Here is a 16,745-nt window from a genome sequence, read left to right as displayed (position 1 = left end):
CCCATCCCTCTCTGTCCCCATCCCTCTCTGCCCCATCCCTCTCCGCCCCTCATCCCTCTCTGCCCCCATCCCTCTCTGTCCCCATCCCTCTCTGCCCCCATCCCTCTCTGGCCCCCATTCCCGGACGGCTCCCTCGTTCCCCCCGTGCAGAGCGGCCCCTCCCCGCCGGGCCGGGCGGTGTCTCCGCGGCGCCTTTAACTGCGCCCCGTGATGTCACAGCGGTGGAAGCCTCGGGCGGGCGCGGAGCGGCGGCACCGCGGGGACCCCCCAAACGCCGGGGACCCCCTGAGCGCCGGGGACCCCCCGAGGGGCGGGCCGGGTCTGGCGGGGCAGAATGGGGAGCCTCCAGCTGCAGGACTTCGTGGCCGGCTTGGTGGGAGGTGAGCGATGCCGCGGGCTCGGGGTGCGGGCAGCGGGGGGACGGCGAGGGGGCTCGGCGGCCGTGCCTCGGGATACGATCCCCCCGTGTCACCCGCGGTCTGCGCCTTCTCCGCCCGGGCTCTCTCGCGGTTTGCTTTGCTTTGCTTTGGCTCGGAAGTGCCGTTTTAATCCCACTTCCACGGGCGGGATACTTAAAATTGAAGTTTAGGAGAGTGCGGTGCTGCGGAGCGGGGGCGACTTCCAGAGCCCCCCGCACAGCCCCAGCCCCCGGCAGCTCTCCCGTCCGTGCCCCCACGGCTGGAAGAGCCGCTGGGCTCGCAGCACAACCCGGGGTTCCCCGGCCCCCCATCCACTGCCGGGCTCTGTCCCCGCCGTCCCGCCGCAGCCACCGGGCTGATGGCCAGGGCAAGGATCGATCCTGTCTGCTGGGAATGCCGATGGCAAACACCGGGAAAGAGATACCACAAAGAACAGGAAACACAATGACCCGTAGAGGCGTCAGTAATAGCACACGGTTTACGGCACTGAGAGATGCTCACTGAGCTTCCCAGCTGAGAGATGCCCACCGGGTTTGACAGCTGAGGGGGTGCCCAGCTCTGCTGCCAGGCTGCAGCAGGACAGTGCCCATCGTGGCATCAGCCAGCCAGAGCAAACCTCTGCTCAGGTGACCCCTCATCCAGGGGGTGTGAGGTGGCTCACGGGTGACCTGCCGGACGTGATTAATAAGTGAGCTGACTCTGGAAGACCCAGAACCTCTGCCAAAAGCTTAGGTGAGCAGCTGATTTTTTTGGATCTCTGTAGCCTGAGTCAGTCTGCCCCACTGACCTGTGCTCTTGCTGCACATCCCCAGGAGTGGGACAGGATGTCCTGGGGGTTGAACAGCCACCAGTGCTCAGCAGTGGTGGCAGCTGACAGTTTTCATGTGTAGCACAAGACCACAGGTGGCCTCAGGTCCAGGAGGAGAGGGGACAGTTTAGAACACATTTTTGAGCAAAGTCATAATGTGTTGACCAAGGACATGATGCTCTTCTCAGTACTAATCCACTGTGGGTGAGAAATTTCATGTAGTCTCCAGAGCACTCATGGGCACTGATTTGCACAGACTTGCTGATGAGGAAGCATCACAAACTACCCACCATCTGCACAAACCCTATAAACTGCCAGTGCTGTTTGCAATCAGCACACACACCCATAAACTGGCCATGGCACACAGGTTGTTCCATTCTCCTGGAGAAGAGGGAAATCAAACTGTGCTCTGTCCTGCCACGAGAGCTCCTGGCAGTGAATGTGGGTAGGTGAGTAGATGGTAAGAGAGAATGGGCCAGTTTCTCCCCAGAGAACCATGGGGAATGAGGCTGGATGGGACTGTAGAGATCTATACAGAGGAAGATCCTCTTTATCTGAATCATTCCTGACAGACATCTCTATAAACTTCTCTTAAAACAGCAAAGGAGGAGGGGTTCACAGGTCCCATCAACAGTCAGCTCTAGGACATCTCTCTCTGAGCCAGGAGAAAGCATTTCCTTGTGTCTGACTAGAATCTCACCATTCTGAGGCTAAAAATTTGTGTGAGCCTACAGGAATGCGAGAGGGGCTGGTCATGGACAGGACAGACAAGCACAACACCTCCTTCTCTTGCTCAGATACCTTTGAGATGTAAAGCTGATGGAGTCCAGGAGAGTGTACACAGAAGGATGTGGAAGTGTCTCTGCCCTGCTTTTGCCTGTTGCCAGGGACAGGGCACTATGCTGGCCATTACAACTGTGTCTATGGAAATCTCCTCTCCTATGAACCCATCACACCCTGTCCTGTCACAGAAGCTTCAATGTTTTGTATAATACTTTGTTTCCATCCCCAGGAATTGCCAGTGTGGTTGTGGGCCATCCCCTGGACACGGTCAAGGTAAAACAATTTGAACTGTGCTCTCCTGTCACCACTGACTCTCTCTCTCTCTAGATGATGCTTCAAAGGACCTTCACTTACCCCAAGGGGGAATTTAGCCAGGGTAGAAATATTCTCAGAGACTTTCCTCCTCTCCAATGCTCATTTTGAATGAGAAACTAAAAGAACTGGCTGATATGGGCAAGTTCCTCTGTGGAGGATTAACACTGAAAATTAAACCTGGCCTTCCTTAATGTGTGGTTCACTGAACAGTTCTGCCAATGTTTTATTGAACTTTACCACAGACAACTATTCAAAGGGCAATGAGGGAACTCTATTTGTTTTGCTGCAGGCACATTTTTGTGTGTTTTCCTGGTGCTGGCAATGCTGGAAGGACAGAGTGCTGAAATTCTTATCCCAGGGCTGTGATACAGTATTTACAATTCCTACAAGACAATTATTCCTCAGAGGGAAGGGTTTAGAGAAGTAAGAAGATATTTTTCTGCATGGTACAGACAAGCCCCTGCACACAGCAGTGCATCATGACTCAACCATGTTGACCATCCCTACTGATGTAGAGATAGAGAGGAAGATCCTGTTCCTTTCTTGTTTTGTACAGGCATTTCTGGGCAGCTTTCATCACTTCAGCTGCTCTGCCCATGCTCAGCCCATAGAATAGAAGGCTCCAAAGAGATCTTATTGTGGCCTTCCAGCACTTGAAGGGGGCCTACAAGAAAGACACTTTTTAGCAGGGCCTGTTGTGATAGGACAAGGGGTAATGCTTTTAAACTGAAAGACAATGGGTTTAGATTATATATAAGGAAGAAGTTTTATGCAGTGAGGGTGGTAAAACACTGGCACAGGTTGTCCAGAAAGGTGAGGGGATGCCCCATCCCTGGAAACATTCAAGGGCAGGTTGGACAGGGCTCTGAGTAACCTGGTCAGGTTGGAGATGTCCCTGCTCACTGCAGGGAGTTGGGACTAGATGGCCTTAAAGGGTCCCTTCCAACCCCAGCTACTCTATGATTCCCTGATTCTGTATACCCTGATCCAGTTCCAGCCTGGTTGATGGCACCAGGCAGGGCTGCCACTTGTGGCAAACCCAAAACCCACTGTTCCTTTTTGCACCTTAAAGCCCTTTGGAGGATGATGGGGGCGAGGCAGGGTCCAGCACAGCCCACACCACATCCCTTCCCCAGCCATCCCAGCCATCCCCTTGCACACAGCTGGCTCTCCTGGGCTCAGCTGCCCAGCCCTCTCCTTCCTGAGCTTCTGAGGTGACACCAGCCCCAGGATCATCACCCTGCACAGACGGGTGCAGACCCCACCCAGGAGGAGCCACAGGGCTGCTCACACACCCCATCCACAGGCAGGCTCTGCCCAGGGCTGCCAAGGCAATGCCCATCTCAGGCTGGTGCTCAGGGTGTCATGGCCAGGTTTGGGGGAGTTTGGCAACCAGGATCTTGCTGGGAAACACTGAGTTTCTGCATGCCAAGAAAGAGCAAGCCCATCCTTCAAGTGTTTATAAAGGCAACTGTCAGGCTGCCCGCCCTGTTGCTGTGCCCTGGGAATACCAAGCAGGCAGACTTGCTATCTTTCCAAATTTAGGGGAAGGAAAGTGGAAAGCAGAGTTTTTACACAGCACCAAGCCAGCAGAAGGATTGCTCAGTAGCATCTGCAGCCTCCAGGGGATGTGGGGGTTCCTTCCCCACCTGGGAGAGGAGGCAGGACTAAATATGAGGCTGGGTGGGGTACGTGGTACCCACACCAGAGTTCCCATCAAGCAGGCTTCCTCCTTCAGCCTCCCCTTCCCAGCTTTGCAGCTTCCATCAAACCCCAGGAGCTCTGGTTTTCCCACAGCCTTGCAAAACTCTGAAAGTTCTGCCTCTACTTACTTTTCATCCTCCCCATTGCATTCATTTCCCCAGAACTTTCTTCAGTTTCTGGGTGTCACCCAAGAGCCCTATCAAATCAAAACAAAACAAAAAAAGAGAATTTTCCAGAGGAACATCTGTACTGGTAGCAGTTGACTTTATCAGAGATGCCAGCAGGGACTTCAGCACTGGGTGTTAACAGATTAGCTAAGGAGTTTGTGTGCAAGAAACAGATTGTGAGGACACTCAGTTGTCCTCAGTTACTCAAAAAATATATTAACTTGAACCTCTAAACACCTGGTTACTGTGTAAGAGAGAAAAACCAAGCCCATGGAGGCAAAAAGGCAATGTCTGGGCTGAGCATTCGGGTGAAGCAGGGAGGGAGTTCAGGGCTGGGCACTGCAGTCACTCTGTCCTGGGGTGCAGCCCCTCCCCACTGTTCCCCCCAGCCCCCTTAACCCCAGTGTGAGTCACAGAGTGCACAGTCTGCACCCCTGGCCCGGGCCTGCCTGTGTTGCACAACGTGTGCTGTGTGAGCTGCGGCAGCATCTTCATGTACCAGCTTGTTCCTGAGGGCTCAGTAAATATCCTGCTGCCTTTCCTGTGGCCTCTGGCCATGCAGGAGCAGAGCAGTGATGCTCCACGTGTGCAAACAGCTGCATGGAGCCATGCCAGGGTGAGTGGTGAGCCTGGGGTGAGGGGTCACCCCAGACTTTGGTCCCTCCTGCTCGTGCCAAGGTCCCACTGCAGCCCTGGCCAGCCTCTGGCAGGGCTCTGGGCCAAATGATTGTGCCATTCAACCTGCTATTTGGCATGCAAAAGGTCTCCCCAGGTGTGAACTCTGAAGGACACACACTTCTTTGGGCTTTAAATTCCCAGATAATTTCCTACTTCACCCTGGTGTCAGTCACCACCCTCACTCATAGCCAGCAGAGGGGACTGGGCACTGTTCCTCCAGATTTCATCTCAGCATTGCAATTCTGATGGATATGGTCAGAAATGCTGTCCCCATTCCCTAAAAACATCCCTGACAGAGCATGTGTGAGTGTCTTCCTATAAAAAAATGAGCTCTGGCCTCAACCAAGATGAGTTGCTGAAGCCCCAGGTCCTGTGAAGTGATCAGTGTTTCCATTTCCTTGTACATCTCTAAGGCCAAAAAATGCATCCTTCCTTAGGATGTTTTTGATGCAAATTTGTGAGCTGCTTGAGTGAAAGATGATCTAAATATACATGTGTGTGTGTAGATATATATATATATATATATATATATATATATATATATATATATATATATATATATATATATATATATATATATATATATATATATATATATATGAGAAGGGGAAAGTATGTCAAATCCTACAGGCTTTGGCCATTTCTTACAGCTGTTGGAAGGCACACAACCAAACTGCTGTCCAGAAACAAGATGCCTTTGTTGGAAATTATGTGAAAATGTATTTTTGAGGGAAGCATGGAGAATTCCCGAGATCATGCTGAATTATTTTGGCTCCATTTAGTATTTCAATACCTTAAAATCCACCTTGGATCAGAAGGGCCCCTGGGGTCTCCCAGGGGATCTCACCTCTCCACTCTTCAGCAGCACATCCCAGCCTTCCCTGAGAGCCTCCAAACGGAGGAGACCACACCACTCTCCAATTTCCACATAGATCAGGCCCTTGCCAGTGACAGCCCTGCACACCAGCAGCCTGCTGTGCTGGGACAGGGTGGCTGGTCCAGGCTGGAGAGCAATTTGACAGTCATCAATTCCAGATGTTGCTGAGAGCTTCAGACCTGGGAGATCCCTCTTAGCCTGGATTCTGGCAAAGTTCAAGAGCGTTAATGCACATGTATCTTATTTTATTGCTCTTTTCTCTTTATGACTAAGGAGGGACATGCTCTCAAAGCAAAGTGCACATTGTTTACAGAGCATGAGCTGTTGTTGGGCTGGAAACGGGGGATTTTAATGGCCTTTTATGAATGTCTTTTGCAGACTCGTTTACAAGCTGGACAAGGATATGGAAATACACTCAAGTGTTTTCTCACTGTGTACAGAAATGAGTCTGTAAGTGCTTTATCTTACTTTAAATGTGCTGGTAGAAAGTGCAAGTCAATAAATAGATAAACACATAAAGCAATTACACAAAATCGCTGTTGGCACCAGCAGTTATATGAAGACCAATAAAGTTGGTGCCATTGAGCTGCAAATCCCTGCAGCCTTCTCTTGCTTACCTCTAAGGTAACCCTCTTGGTTATTCCTATAGGGAAAAAACAGATCCTTGGCATGGCATGGTCAGGGTCTCCACATGGCTTTAACATCCACAGTGGCTCTTTCGCCTGATCCTGCTGGAAAAGGTCTCCCAAAGGAATCATGCTAGAAAAGGTCTCCCAAAGGGATCCTGGTGGAAAAGGCCTCCCAGAGGGATTCTGATGGCAGAGGTCTCCCAGAGGGATTCTGCTGACTCTGGTGAAGCCAGGACAGAAGCTGTCCATGAGAGGGACTTTTACCTGGGTTCCTGTGCTTTCACCATGTCCTGTGTTCTGCACAGTCTTTATTAAGTCTTTAGCAGCATGAACTAATTTCCTTTGCTCAGCATGTGCAAACAGTTGGTTCCAGGAGATGTCTGCTGCTTGGATGTGCATTTCAGCCCTGTCTATGGCAGGGCTTGGAACGAGATGACCTTCAAGGTCCCTTCCAACCCAAGCCATTCCAGGATTCCACGATTCCCGGCCCGACAGACGAGTTGGGGCTTACAATGCTCAGTGCCGTTCACTCCCCTAACCCCTGCTCCCTTCCCTGGCTAGGTGACTGGCTTCTTCAAGGGCATGTCCTTCCCCATGGCCACCACAGGCCTGTACAGCTCGGTGGTGTTCGGGGTGTTCAGCAGCACGCAGCGGTTCCTGGGCCAGCTCCGCCACGGGGACGCGGCCGCCGCGCCCTCGCTCGCCGACATGACCGTGGCCAGCTCGGTGGCAGGGTTTGTCTCCGTGGCCATTGGCACTCCCGTGGACCTGGTAAAGATCAGGCTGCAGATGCAAACACAGCCCTACAGCAAAGGTAGGAAGCAGGATTTTCTCCTTCCTTCCTCTGCCAGTCCTTGGTGCTTTAGGACAGCTTTGCTCCAAGGCCCGGCTCCCTGCTGCCCTGTGCTGGTGCAGTGGGGCTAAAAATTCCCCCTTTCGTCTCCCCATCCTGCTCAGCTCAAGGGGAGAGTTTTTATCAATGGCATTTCCAGGCAGTTGGGATCTCTGAGGAACATGGGACAGGTGTGCTCAGGACCAGGAGCTGCAGGAACTGCGAGTCCCTGGGCTGTGGGGTCTCCTGGAGATGCCAGCAGCAGCACCACAGCTGCCAGCAGCAATGCCAGCTCCCCATCTCTGCATGCTCTCAGTCCCACATTTGTCTGCCCATAAACCCCTCTGTGGTACTCCACCTCCTCTGTTCAACAGCAAAATTCTCCCATGTGCATTTGCAAAACACTGACTTATTTGGGGCAGGGTGCCAGGAGCCCAGGCGTGGGCAGGATGGGTCAGGAGGGGACACTGGCAGGATGGCAGGGGGTGGCTCTACCCCTGTCCACCAGCTGCAGGCAGAAGGAGCTGCTTCTGCTCTAGACAGCAGCTGAATTCCATTGCAGGCTGGAATGTCCATTTTTAAAACCTCCATGCAGCTTAGCAACCTAGTGCCTTTTACAAAAGCAACTTGGTCTGCATGGGAAGGGCCAGACTCTGAAGACATCAAGGCTTTCAGTGATGCCACTTGGCACCAGATGTGGTTAAAATCCATGAAAACCAGGCACACAGCCTTAAAATAATTTAGAAATCTCACTGGGCACACACCTATTGGGAGGTATGCCACACATCTAAGGAAAATCTGACCTGAAGTGTCTAAACACCTTTTGAAAATGGACTTGAGTACTTTTTCCTAAGACTTTTTTCCCATGATACATATTGATCCCAGGAGAAAAAACCGGGATGGTAGCAAGTTCTAACCAATGGCAGTGGGCTTTGGGGATGAGTTCTGTGGCAATGTATCTGTTCTAACTGTTGTGTCTTTTTTTTTATTTGCAGCAGATGTTAAACTAAAGCCCACAGCTCCTGGATCTCCCGTGTACCGAGGCCCAATCCACTGCTTTTGGACAATCCTACAGAAAGAGGGGATAGCAGGAATCTACCGAGGCACGGTGGCAATGCTCCTGAGGGATGTTCCCGGGTACTGCGTCTACTTCATCCCTTACGCAGTTTTCTGTGACTGGGCAACTCCTGAGGGATGCATTTCTCCCAGTCCCTTCTCTGTCTGGCTGGCAGGGGGTGTAGCAGGTAAGCACCTTTACTTCCTCACAACACTGGCACAGCAAGGACAGGAAGGTTCTTGGAGTGATTCCGAGAGTGACTCAAGGGCCACCACATCCTCCTGAACGCCAGGAGGGGACATGGGACTGAACGACCTTCCTCCCCAGGGCCAGGTCCCCTGGCACCACAGCTGCACTTCAGGGCTTGGCAAATTTTATGGAAGTGTTATCAGATCTTCATCAGGCTCAGTGTCAGTGAGGAGGGAAAAAAAAAAACGGTGCCCTCATCTCCCTGGGTGCCTCAGGGCAGCCTGGCTGTAACACTGCCAGTGACACGGCAGCCAAGATGCCACCAGAAGAGGACTTCAACCTGTTGGCTGCCCACCAGGAGGGTGTGCACCTCCCCACACGTAGCAGAAGCCAAGTTGGCTGTTACTGATCTTCTTCTTCTCCTTTTTAACGTGTGTACACCTGCCAGTAAGACTGGCTTGTCTGTGCCTCACCACGCAGGAGGTCACCCCCACACCCACTCCCCATTTCTTGGCCCTTTCTAAATTGCAGAACCACAAAGGCAAGTCAATCCTTAGCTCAGGTAATGGTAACAAAATGCCTTCTCCATTTCTCCTCAAACAAAGAGGCCCCTGGCCCATCTGGACAGCTTTTCTAGAGTGCCCCAGCACTCATGTGGGTCCAAACAAACTGCTGTCTGTCCAACTCGGACAGAGATTGTGGCCATGTGCTGATCTTTCCAGAGGCAAACCACCCCACTCAGCAGCAGGCTAATCAATGCACACAGATGTTTCTTTAGAGCACTGACAAGGTATCTGAGCTGTGTGGAGCCCAGTCCTGGCAGCCCCAGATGGACCTGCCTCTTATTGCCATTCTCAGCTCAAACTTTGCTTTACAATTACCAGAATTATCAGAAGACTCTGTTTTTTCTGAATTTCTCCCAAGTGGCAGCTCAGGCTCTTCGCACTACATGTCCACTTTCCACCAGAGGCACAGCAGAAGATGTGTTTTCACCTGGGGGAGCCCCTCCCGGGCTGCCTGTATCTGACTGGCAGCATAACCTCCAAAATTTCCAGGCATCTTCCAGAAAGAGGGAACTTTGCCCCCAGAAATGCTGTTTCTGTGCCTGAGCAGGGTGAATGCCCTGAAATGAAAATTGCATGAATATGATGTTGTAGATGAGAGGTGAATTTTTGAGTTCACTGACCTGCAGCCAAGCAAATATAAAGAGGGAATGATTCAAATACTTCTGCATTTTTCTAGGAGCCATTTCCTGGGGATTATGCACTCCAATGGATGTTGTGAAAAGTCGACTTCAGGCAGATGGAGTTTATTTAAATCAGTACAAAGGGACCCTTGACTGCATCTTGCAGAGCTACCAGAATGAGGGCTTAAAAGTAAGTGATATTTGAAGTAAAATCTGGTTATTAGGCATTTAATTGTCAATTGGAAAATACAATGGCTGTTACAAACCTATCTGCAGGGTTGAGAGACAGCTAAAGCCAGTTACTGCTAAATTATTATAATGGCAGGAGGTAATTATAGTGCGGATCCTTTCTAAATCAAAATAGTGAGTAATGAGTGCAATAGTGTGCCTTACACAATAAAGAAATGAATGACTGGGGGTCACACACCGCTGTGTAATGAGCCTCAAATAACACTTCCTGTCAGCTCACTTAATCATGAATATGATTTGACTTATCAGAAATCAGAGGTAGGAAGTCTCACCTCAGTGTTTGCTTCTGCAAAATGCAGAGGTCAAATGTTCCCCACTGACTTCGGTGCCAATGAACCGACTCTGGTGGGACTGTGCTGGCACCCCGGGGGTGTGTGCTCACCTTGGGCAATGCTCTGCTGGAACTTTGGCTTTGCACTGCTCACCCTCCTTTTGCACCAAGGCAGAGCTGATTGAAAACGTTCTTAAACCAGAATTGCTTCGGTTTCAAAGAGGAAGAAGGGCTGCGTGCCAAAAAACTTATCTCCTTTTTCTGACTTTGTCTGTTGGTGTAATAAAAGATACCTGTTCTACCAGCAAACTTTGCTTCAGTCAAACATGAATGGCAGAGAACAAGGATTTGCAACTTTATTGCGTTGCTGAGAGAAACATCATCTGACATTGAAATAAATCCGTATTTATCATCGGAACATCATGGGGGCTCTTAGCTCCAAAGTGTTGATTTTCACATTCTGAGAGAAGCTCAACAAGTTACAAACAGAAAAACAACCTGCAAAATCACAAGTCAGTGTGATTTCAATATTTGCCAACATGCCTCTGTGTTATGCCAGCTGTCACAGGAGCCTGTGGTCTGGTTCAGTTTTTGCCACTGGGTGAAGAAAGTCACACTGATGTGAAGCACAAGCGCCTGGAGAGATGCTGAGGACTGTGCTTGGACAGTCCATGGAGGGACAGGGTGCCCAGGCTCTTCTTTCCATCTGGTGTGCACTTACACTGTAAACACAGGGTGGCTGAAAAGGGCCTTTCCATGTGTTTTCCCTTCTCTCTCCATCCTCATCACCTCCTTGTCCTGCCTGAATATTAACAGCCACGGTGCTTGGGGGTTTTGGCTGGAGGTCTGAGCTGCTTGCAGATTTTGTGCTGTCACACCTGGCACCCACATCAAAGCCAACAACAGGATTGAGTAATAGCTGATGGCAAGACTGGATCCTGCTCTCGTGATGAAAACCTTTTGAAATGTTGGGAGCCACACAGCTGACAAACAGCCAATGCAGGGCTGGATGTTTTCATTCTGGGACAAAGGAACACCACTCACAGTGCTCCAAATAATTGCCTGATGCACACAAAGAAATGTAAATATAACACTTGTCTTTTTCCATAGCCAAGTGTGTTCATTCTGAGGAGAGAAGTTTATGCCTCTGGGCTTTTCATCCTAAATCTTCATTATTATTTAACTTGGTTCTCTTTTGTTACTTTATGGATAATTCCAAAAAATTGAATTTCCTCCCAGAAAATTCTCTCTCCTAGCAAAATAAAACATCCCAACAAATGGAATAATATCCTACATATCCCAGTGCTGCAATTTCACATAGCAAGGTCCATCCTAAACTATGTGAACACATTTTGATCCTGCCTCAAACAAGTCAGCACTGTGCTCTGGGACTTATTGGATACAAGATATGATGGTGTTTAGTAGAGCTCAGTAATCTCAGGGGAAAGACTGGTTAGACTCTTAAATCCATGGGCTTCTGGTTTTGGAGCCAAGATCTTCCACAGTTCCTTACAGTAGCTGTGGGAACTTTGCTGTTGTAAAGCCTGGAAAGGGGCTGGATTGCTGATGTTCCTTTTCATGTCCATTCTGAACTCGTGATGTTTAGATCAGTGACCAGGGTAATGAGCCTGGGTGGTGATTGGAGTGATCTGTGAGAAACAGGCCAGCAGAGATACCATCATTTTGTGAGCAGGTTCACCCCAAAGTGGGCTGTGCACACACCAGGGAATGGTGTTTGTGGTGAGGGGGGTTCAAAGGGAGATGAGTCAAGGCCAGGAGTCAGGAATGACAAGACCTCTCTCCACTTTCCAAAGGCACTTTACTGTTCAAGATCTTAAAAGCTGCAGGGTCTTTCTCTCTTGTACATGCCAGCATCTTTTAAAAAGTCATATATTGAGCAGAATGAGGAAATCTGGCCGATGGTATTTATTATCTTGATGAGAGAAAGCACTGGGCTGTGTGTGGGTACTAAAGGTTGACCTTAGGAACACTCCTGTGAAAATATCAGCTTCTATTGAACATTTTTCCCAAAGGTGGTGGTGAGAGCTTGGTCTCAGCAAGGTACAGAATGAGTCTAGTTTTCTGCTGATTGAGAAATTCCTTCTATGCTCAAAGGTGAAACCTGAAAACCAGTCCCCATGGCTCAATGCCCACATCAGCAGGGCTGGCCCACAGCCACACTCTCTCCGCCTGCCAAACACCTTCTGTGCCCACAGACTCAGCCCCAGGGGTCAGAGAATTCCCTGCAGGGAAACAACAGCCTTCTTGAACCCTGGGCTTTGCATGACCCCCACATGCAAAGGGAAGGAAGGCCAGGCTGGACAAGGCTTGGAGCAACGTGGTCTAGTGGAAGGTGTCCCTGTCCATGGCAGGGGGCAGGAACATGATAAGCTTAAGGTAGGTCCCTTCCAACCCAAACCAGTCTATGATTCTATCATTCTGGGACTGCACCAAGGTAGGACAACACTGGAAGATGTTTTAGACTTCTTGCTTTCTGTTATACACCAGTGGCATTTTTTCACCCTTCAGCACTTGTAGATCTTGCTGGTATGTACAGATGGGTGGGGAGCACAGAGAACAATGACACCAAACCAGGGACTTTTGCTGTTGCATTTCCACTCTCCAGTGCAATCTTCAGCCAGGACCAGCAGTGAGAGCGCATCTTCCAAGCAAACCAAGATGTGGTGCTTCAGAATCTCACCGTGACTTCATTCAGTGTTTTCTTCCCCTTCTTAAAATAGCCAGTTTATTCCTGTGCTCTAACCTTTCTCCATCCCCAACAGGTGTTTTTTAGGGGCCTCACGGTCAATACAGTGCGAGGATTCCCATCGAGTGCAGCCATGTTTCTTGGCTATGAACTTTCCCTCAAAGCAATGAAAAGAGGCCAAACTGAGACCAATCCCTAACTTCCAGGTCAGCACATAAAGACCCTCTAGCTTTGTTAAAATCACAGAATTAATCTTTGAATCAAATAGAGTTGCAATTGCATAGATCCTCTGACAGTCAGATGACATGTGGGTACCTACAACTGAATAGCCACTTCTCTAACTTGGGTCTGTGGGATTCAGGGCAGACAACAGATGTGCTGATGGATTTGAGTTTCAGTCCGGTTCCCCTGGAACTTCACTGCAATATGTTCTGATTGTCGTGATTGTTTTGATTAATGTCAATCAGAAATGAAAATATGAAGGGAGATTTTTCTCTAACACTTTATATGTTTTGAAATATTCTCACCACGGTCCCTGAACAGTGTTCTTTCCTCCCTTGTTCCATCCACAAAGACCTGAAATTAAGCCCTTTCAAAGTGTCCTGACTATCAAGTCACTTTCCCTCATCAACCTAGGGTTGCACGAAGGAGCAGCATTAAAAATATCTGATTAAAGAAGCTTTTTTAGCAGATTAAAAGAAAATTGATTAAAGAAACTTTTTTTACTCACGATTATTCTTGGCGGTCTTTGCTGTTTTCTGCAGTACTTCATAAATCTCCTTCTTTCTTATTTCAAAAGTGTTGCCAAGAAGAACCAGAAAGTCTCCTGCTTTCCTGAGCCAAATCAGCAGTGTGGTGTTGGTGTGGGCTCAGCTGCTCTGACTGAAGATTCCCATCCTGCACCTACAGCACCTGCTGGAACTGAGTCCGTGCAGGACTCCGAAAATGGCACCAGCTCAGTCAAACCCAAAGACCACTTCCTTATCAAATCTTTCACTCTGTTGACTAAGAACACCTCAATAATTGGTGGGCTTTTTCACCAGTGACATTTTTCCTGTTGAGCCAGGAAAACAACTCACCTCCCTTTCCCAAGGGATGTGTCCAAACCCAGCCCACCTGACATCACCGAGGGAGCATCTTTCGTACAACACTGCAAATAATGCTCATCTTTTGTGTGAACAAGGAGAGGAGGAGGTGTGGTGGGTACACAGGTGCTTTTCCTGTAGGAAGGTCTGGATTCCTATCAAATCCTAGCTTGATTTCAGGTTTAAAGAAAGAGATGATTCCTCCTGTACAAACACACACTCGTGTTTTCCATCACAGTTTGCCACAATGCAACACATTATTATGAAAAAACATGAAGGACTTCAACTACTTCAGCCTGTTATCCAAGTTTATATATTAAATTGGAAAACAGGAGGATGTTAAATTCAGACAACTAAGCTGCTTTTTTTATTCAGGAAACAATAAATCAAGTCTGCATTTCATGTAGAAGTCTGGCTATTGATTTACACAGCTTACCTGGTGCAGGCCTCCAGGGACCTGCTGGAGTTATCTCAAAAGACCTTCTGAGCTCCCTGATATGGTGGTCCAGCTTGGCAACTGCCAAATCCTGCAGACATCACTTCTCAGCCTTGAAGAGACCATCACCAAAGGAAGTCTCTTTAATACACAGAACACCTTTGGACCTCCAGCTCTTCACTGCAATCCTACTGAGAGCACTGGGGCAGACCCAGGTCTCACATTGGTCTACCTCAGCCTTTCAATTATTCCAAGATCTTTTACACCATGATTATTCCTGTTTATGCTGTTGAATATCTCCATGATTTATTTCCTAACCATGGAGTTTTTGATGCCAAAACCCAAGAAGAGCCAGCTTTGCTGGGAGAAGAGGGCTCTGGTGGCACTGGCGGGAGAGGCCAAGGGGTAGCTGGATCACATGCAGAGGGACACATGGCGTGGGGGAACAATCAAGGACAGCACTGTCCTTCAGGAAATGTTGTAGGACAGCTCTTCCTCTGGAGAAGGACTCTGGGGGAAAAGCCCAATTATTGTAGTTTTAGCAGATGCCTTCCATAAAGGTTTCTGAAGACAATGTGGAGCAGCCGTCCAGCTTTCCTCTGTGAAAGGAGGAGAAGGAAAGAGAAACTCCTGCGTCCTCTTCCCTGCATGAATGGAGGAATCGGTGACCAGACTTGAAGGTTTCAGCAAAAAGTGCCTTAAACTTTGGGTCTGGAGCAGCACTCAGAAATGGAGTCACCTACTTTGGGTTTCTCATCACTGGGGCCCAAATTAAAAACAAAGCGTTGGTGCCCCCAGAACTGGCCTTAAAAAGTGGAAGAACCAGCAACAGCTGGTGTTGCTTCATCTCAGGGCTCACAGGCGAGGAGGTTCACAGTGCCTTTGACCTTGGTGAGAACACAGGGAACTGTTTTTGATAAACAATATGGATAAAATTGATGAGCCTTCACACAAGTATTTGTTGCTGGCTGCATTTAAGGATTCATCCTTTCCATGTTGCCTAGTTTTATGCACGCATGTAAAACATGTTTTTTAGATGGATAATATCAGGTGTCTCCAGGGATAATACTTGGGGAGACTGTTTTTTCAATGCAAATAAATGGTGCTGTTTATGTGCCTGTATTATGTAAAAATGGCCCATGAATTAATTAAACTAATCAGGTTCACGACAAGCTGTGTGTCTGCATGATCCTGCCCTCGTGGTGCCCACATTCAGTCTGTTCAGTGCCCCCTGGGCATAAAGCCCTGAGACCCACGTTGGAGTTGCACGGTGATCTTTCCTGCTATTATTCATCCAATTAAACCAGTTGTGAGATGGGTGCCCAGGATTTACTTGGACAAAGCTCTGGTGTAACATGCACCTGCCAGAAGGAGCTGTCAGGGAGAGCTGTGGGCAGCCTGGTGTGGAAAGGGAGCAGAGGACAGAAAGCTATTTGATATATTATAAATATATATGATATAGATATAGTATAAAAACCAGGAAGAGCAAGTGGGAATTGAATATAAAGCTTTGGCCACTTGATGGCATCCTCATCCCTGTCAGGGCATGGCATGTGCTGCTCACTGGAGCTGCCAGGCCTCCTCTCTGTGTCTTGCTCTGTTTGACCCCAAGCCCAGGTTTGCTGGCAGACCAGCACACACTCCCTTCCCCATGGGCACACTGGACAGCCTCTGGGTGATTTGGGGATGACTCTGCCCTGCCAGTGGCTGCCCTGGTCCAGCAGCATGGGAGACAAGCCTTGGACACACTGGTTAATCAATGCATCACCCCATCCCTGTTCATAGAGTGAGGCAAAGCAGCACCAGGCTAGAGCACGAGGGTTCCAAGGGGGATGGCAGCCCCGGCCACTGTGCAGGAGGTTGAGCTGCCTCTGGGTCACTGTTGGTGACCAAGGACACCTTAGGGTTGGGCCAAGCAGCTTTTTGGGCACAGCACTTTGTGGCACCCATCGCTGTGACCAATCCCATCCCTAGAAGTGTCCAAGGCCAGGTTGGACAGGCCCTGCTCTAGTGGGAGGTGTCCCTGCCATGGCAGGGGGGCTGGAAGGAGGGAAGCTTTAAGGTCCCTTCCAACCCAAACCATTCCATGGTTCTATGATCCCTGCACATGGAGCCCCACAGATAGTTTGGTCTTGCTTTTGCAGTAGGGAGTATGTGGCTGTGTCACCAGTGAAAGAGGTGGTGGGGTGGGGTGACACCACAGGGGGGGCCAGTCCCATGTCCCAAAGATGAGGGATGGCCATCACAATTTATGCACTCAGAGACTTGACAGGTCTGTGTCTTGTGAATGATCTTCTCCATGATTCATGCAAATGCATTAATTTTTAGAGCTTATATCAGTATCATTATCCAT

General features: G+C 49.3%; 1 protein-coding gene across 5 annotated transcripts; it reads left to right on the top strand.

The window, feature by feature from the left end:
* The first annotated feature begins 253 nt into the window (after nt 1-253).
* Nucleotides 254-15,525, top strand: SLC25A48 (solute carrier family 25 member 48). Of its 5 annotated transcripts, none has more exons than XM_032703268.1 (8): nt 255-380; nt 2,240-2,283; nt 6,130-6,201; nt 6,942-7,194; nt 8,211-8,456; nt 9,701-9,834; nt 12,948-13,077; nt 13,671-15,525. In XM_032703268.1, exons 1-7 carry the CDS (start codon nt 335-337, stop codon nt 13,068-13,070), a joined length of 918 nt encoding a protein of 305 aa, XP_032559159.1. In that variant the 5' UTR covers nt 255-334; the 3' UTR covers nt 13,071-13,077; nt 13,671-15,525. The 5 variants fall into 5 exon arrangements, with proteins under 5 accessions (XP_032559161.1, XP_032559160.1, XP_032559159.1 ...); XM_032703266.1 differs by having other exon boundaries at nt 8,208-8,456; XM_032703267.1 differs by having other exon boundaries at nt 8,208-8,456; nt 13,668-15,525.
* Nucleotides 15,526-16,745: the final 1,220 nt, after the last annotated feature.

Source organism: Chiroxiphia lanceolata, chromosome 15 (assembly GCF_009829145.1).
Source record: "Chiroxiphia lanceolata isolate bChiLan1 chromosome 15, bChiLan1.pri, whole genome shotgun sequence".
Lineage (NCBI taxonomy): Eukaryota > Metazoa > Chordata > Aves > Passeriformes > Pipridae > Chiroxiphia > Chiroxiphia lanceolata.
Note: the sequence above shows the minus strand (reverse complement) of the source record. Positions and strands in the feature narration are given on the sequence as shown.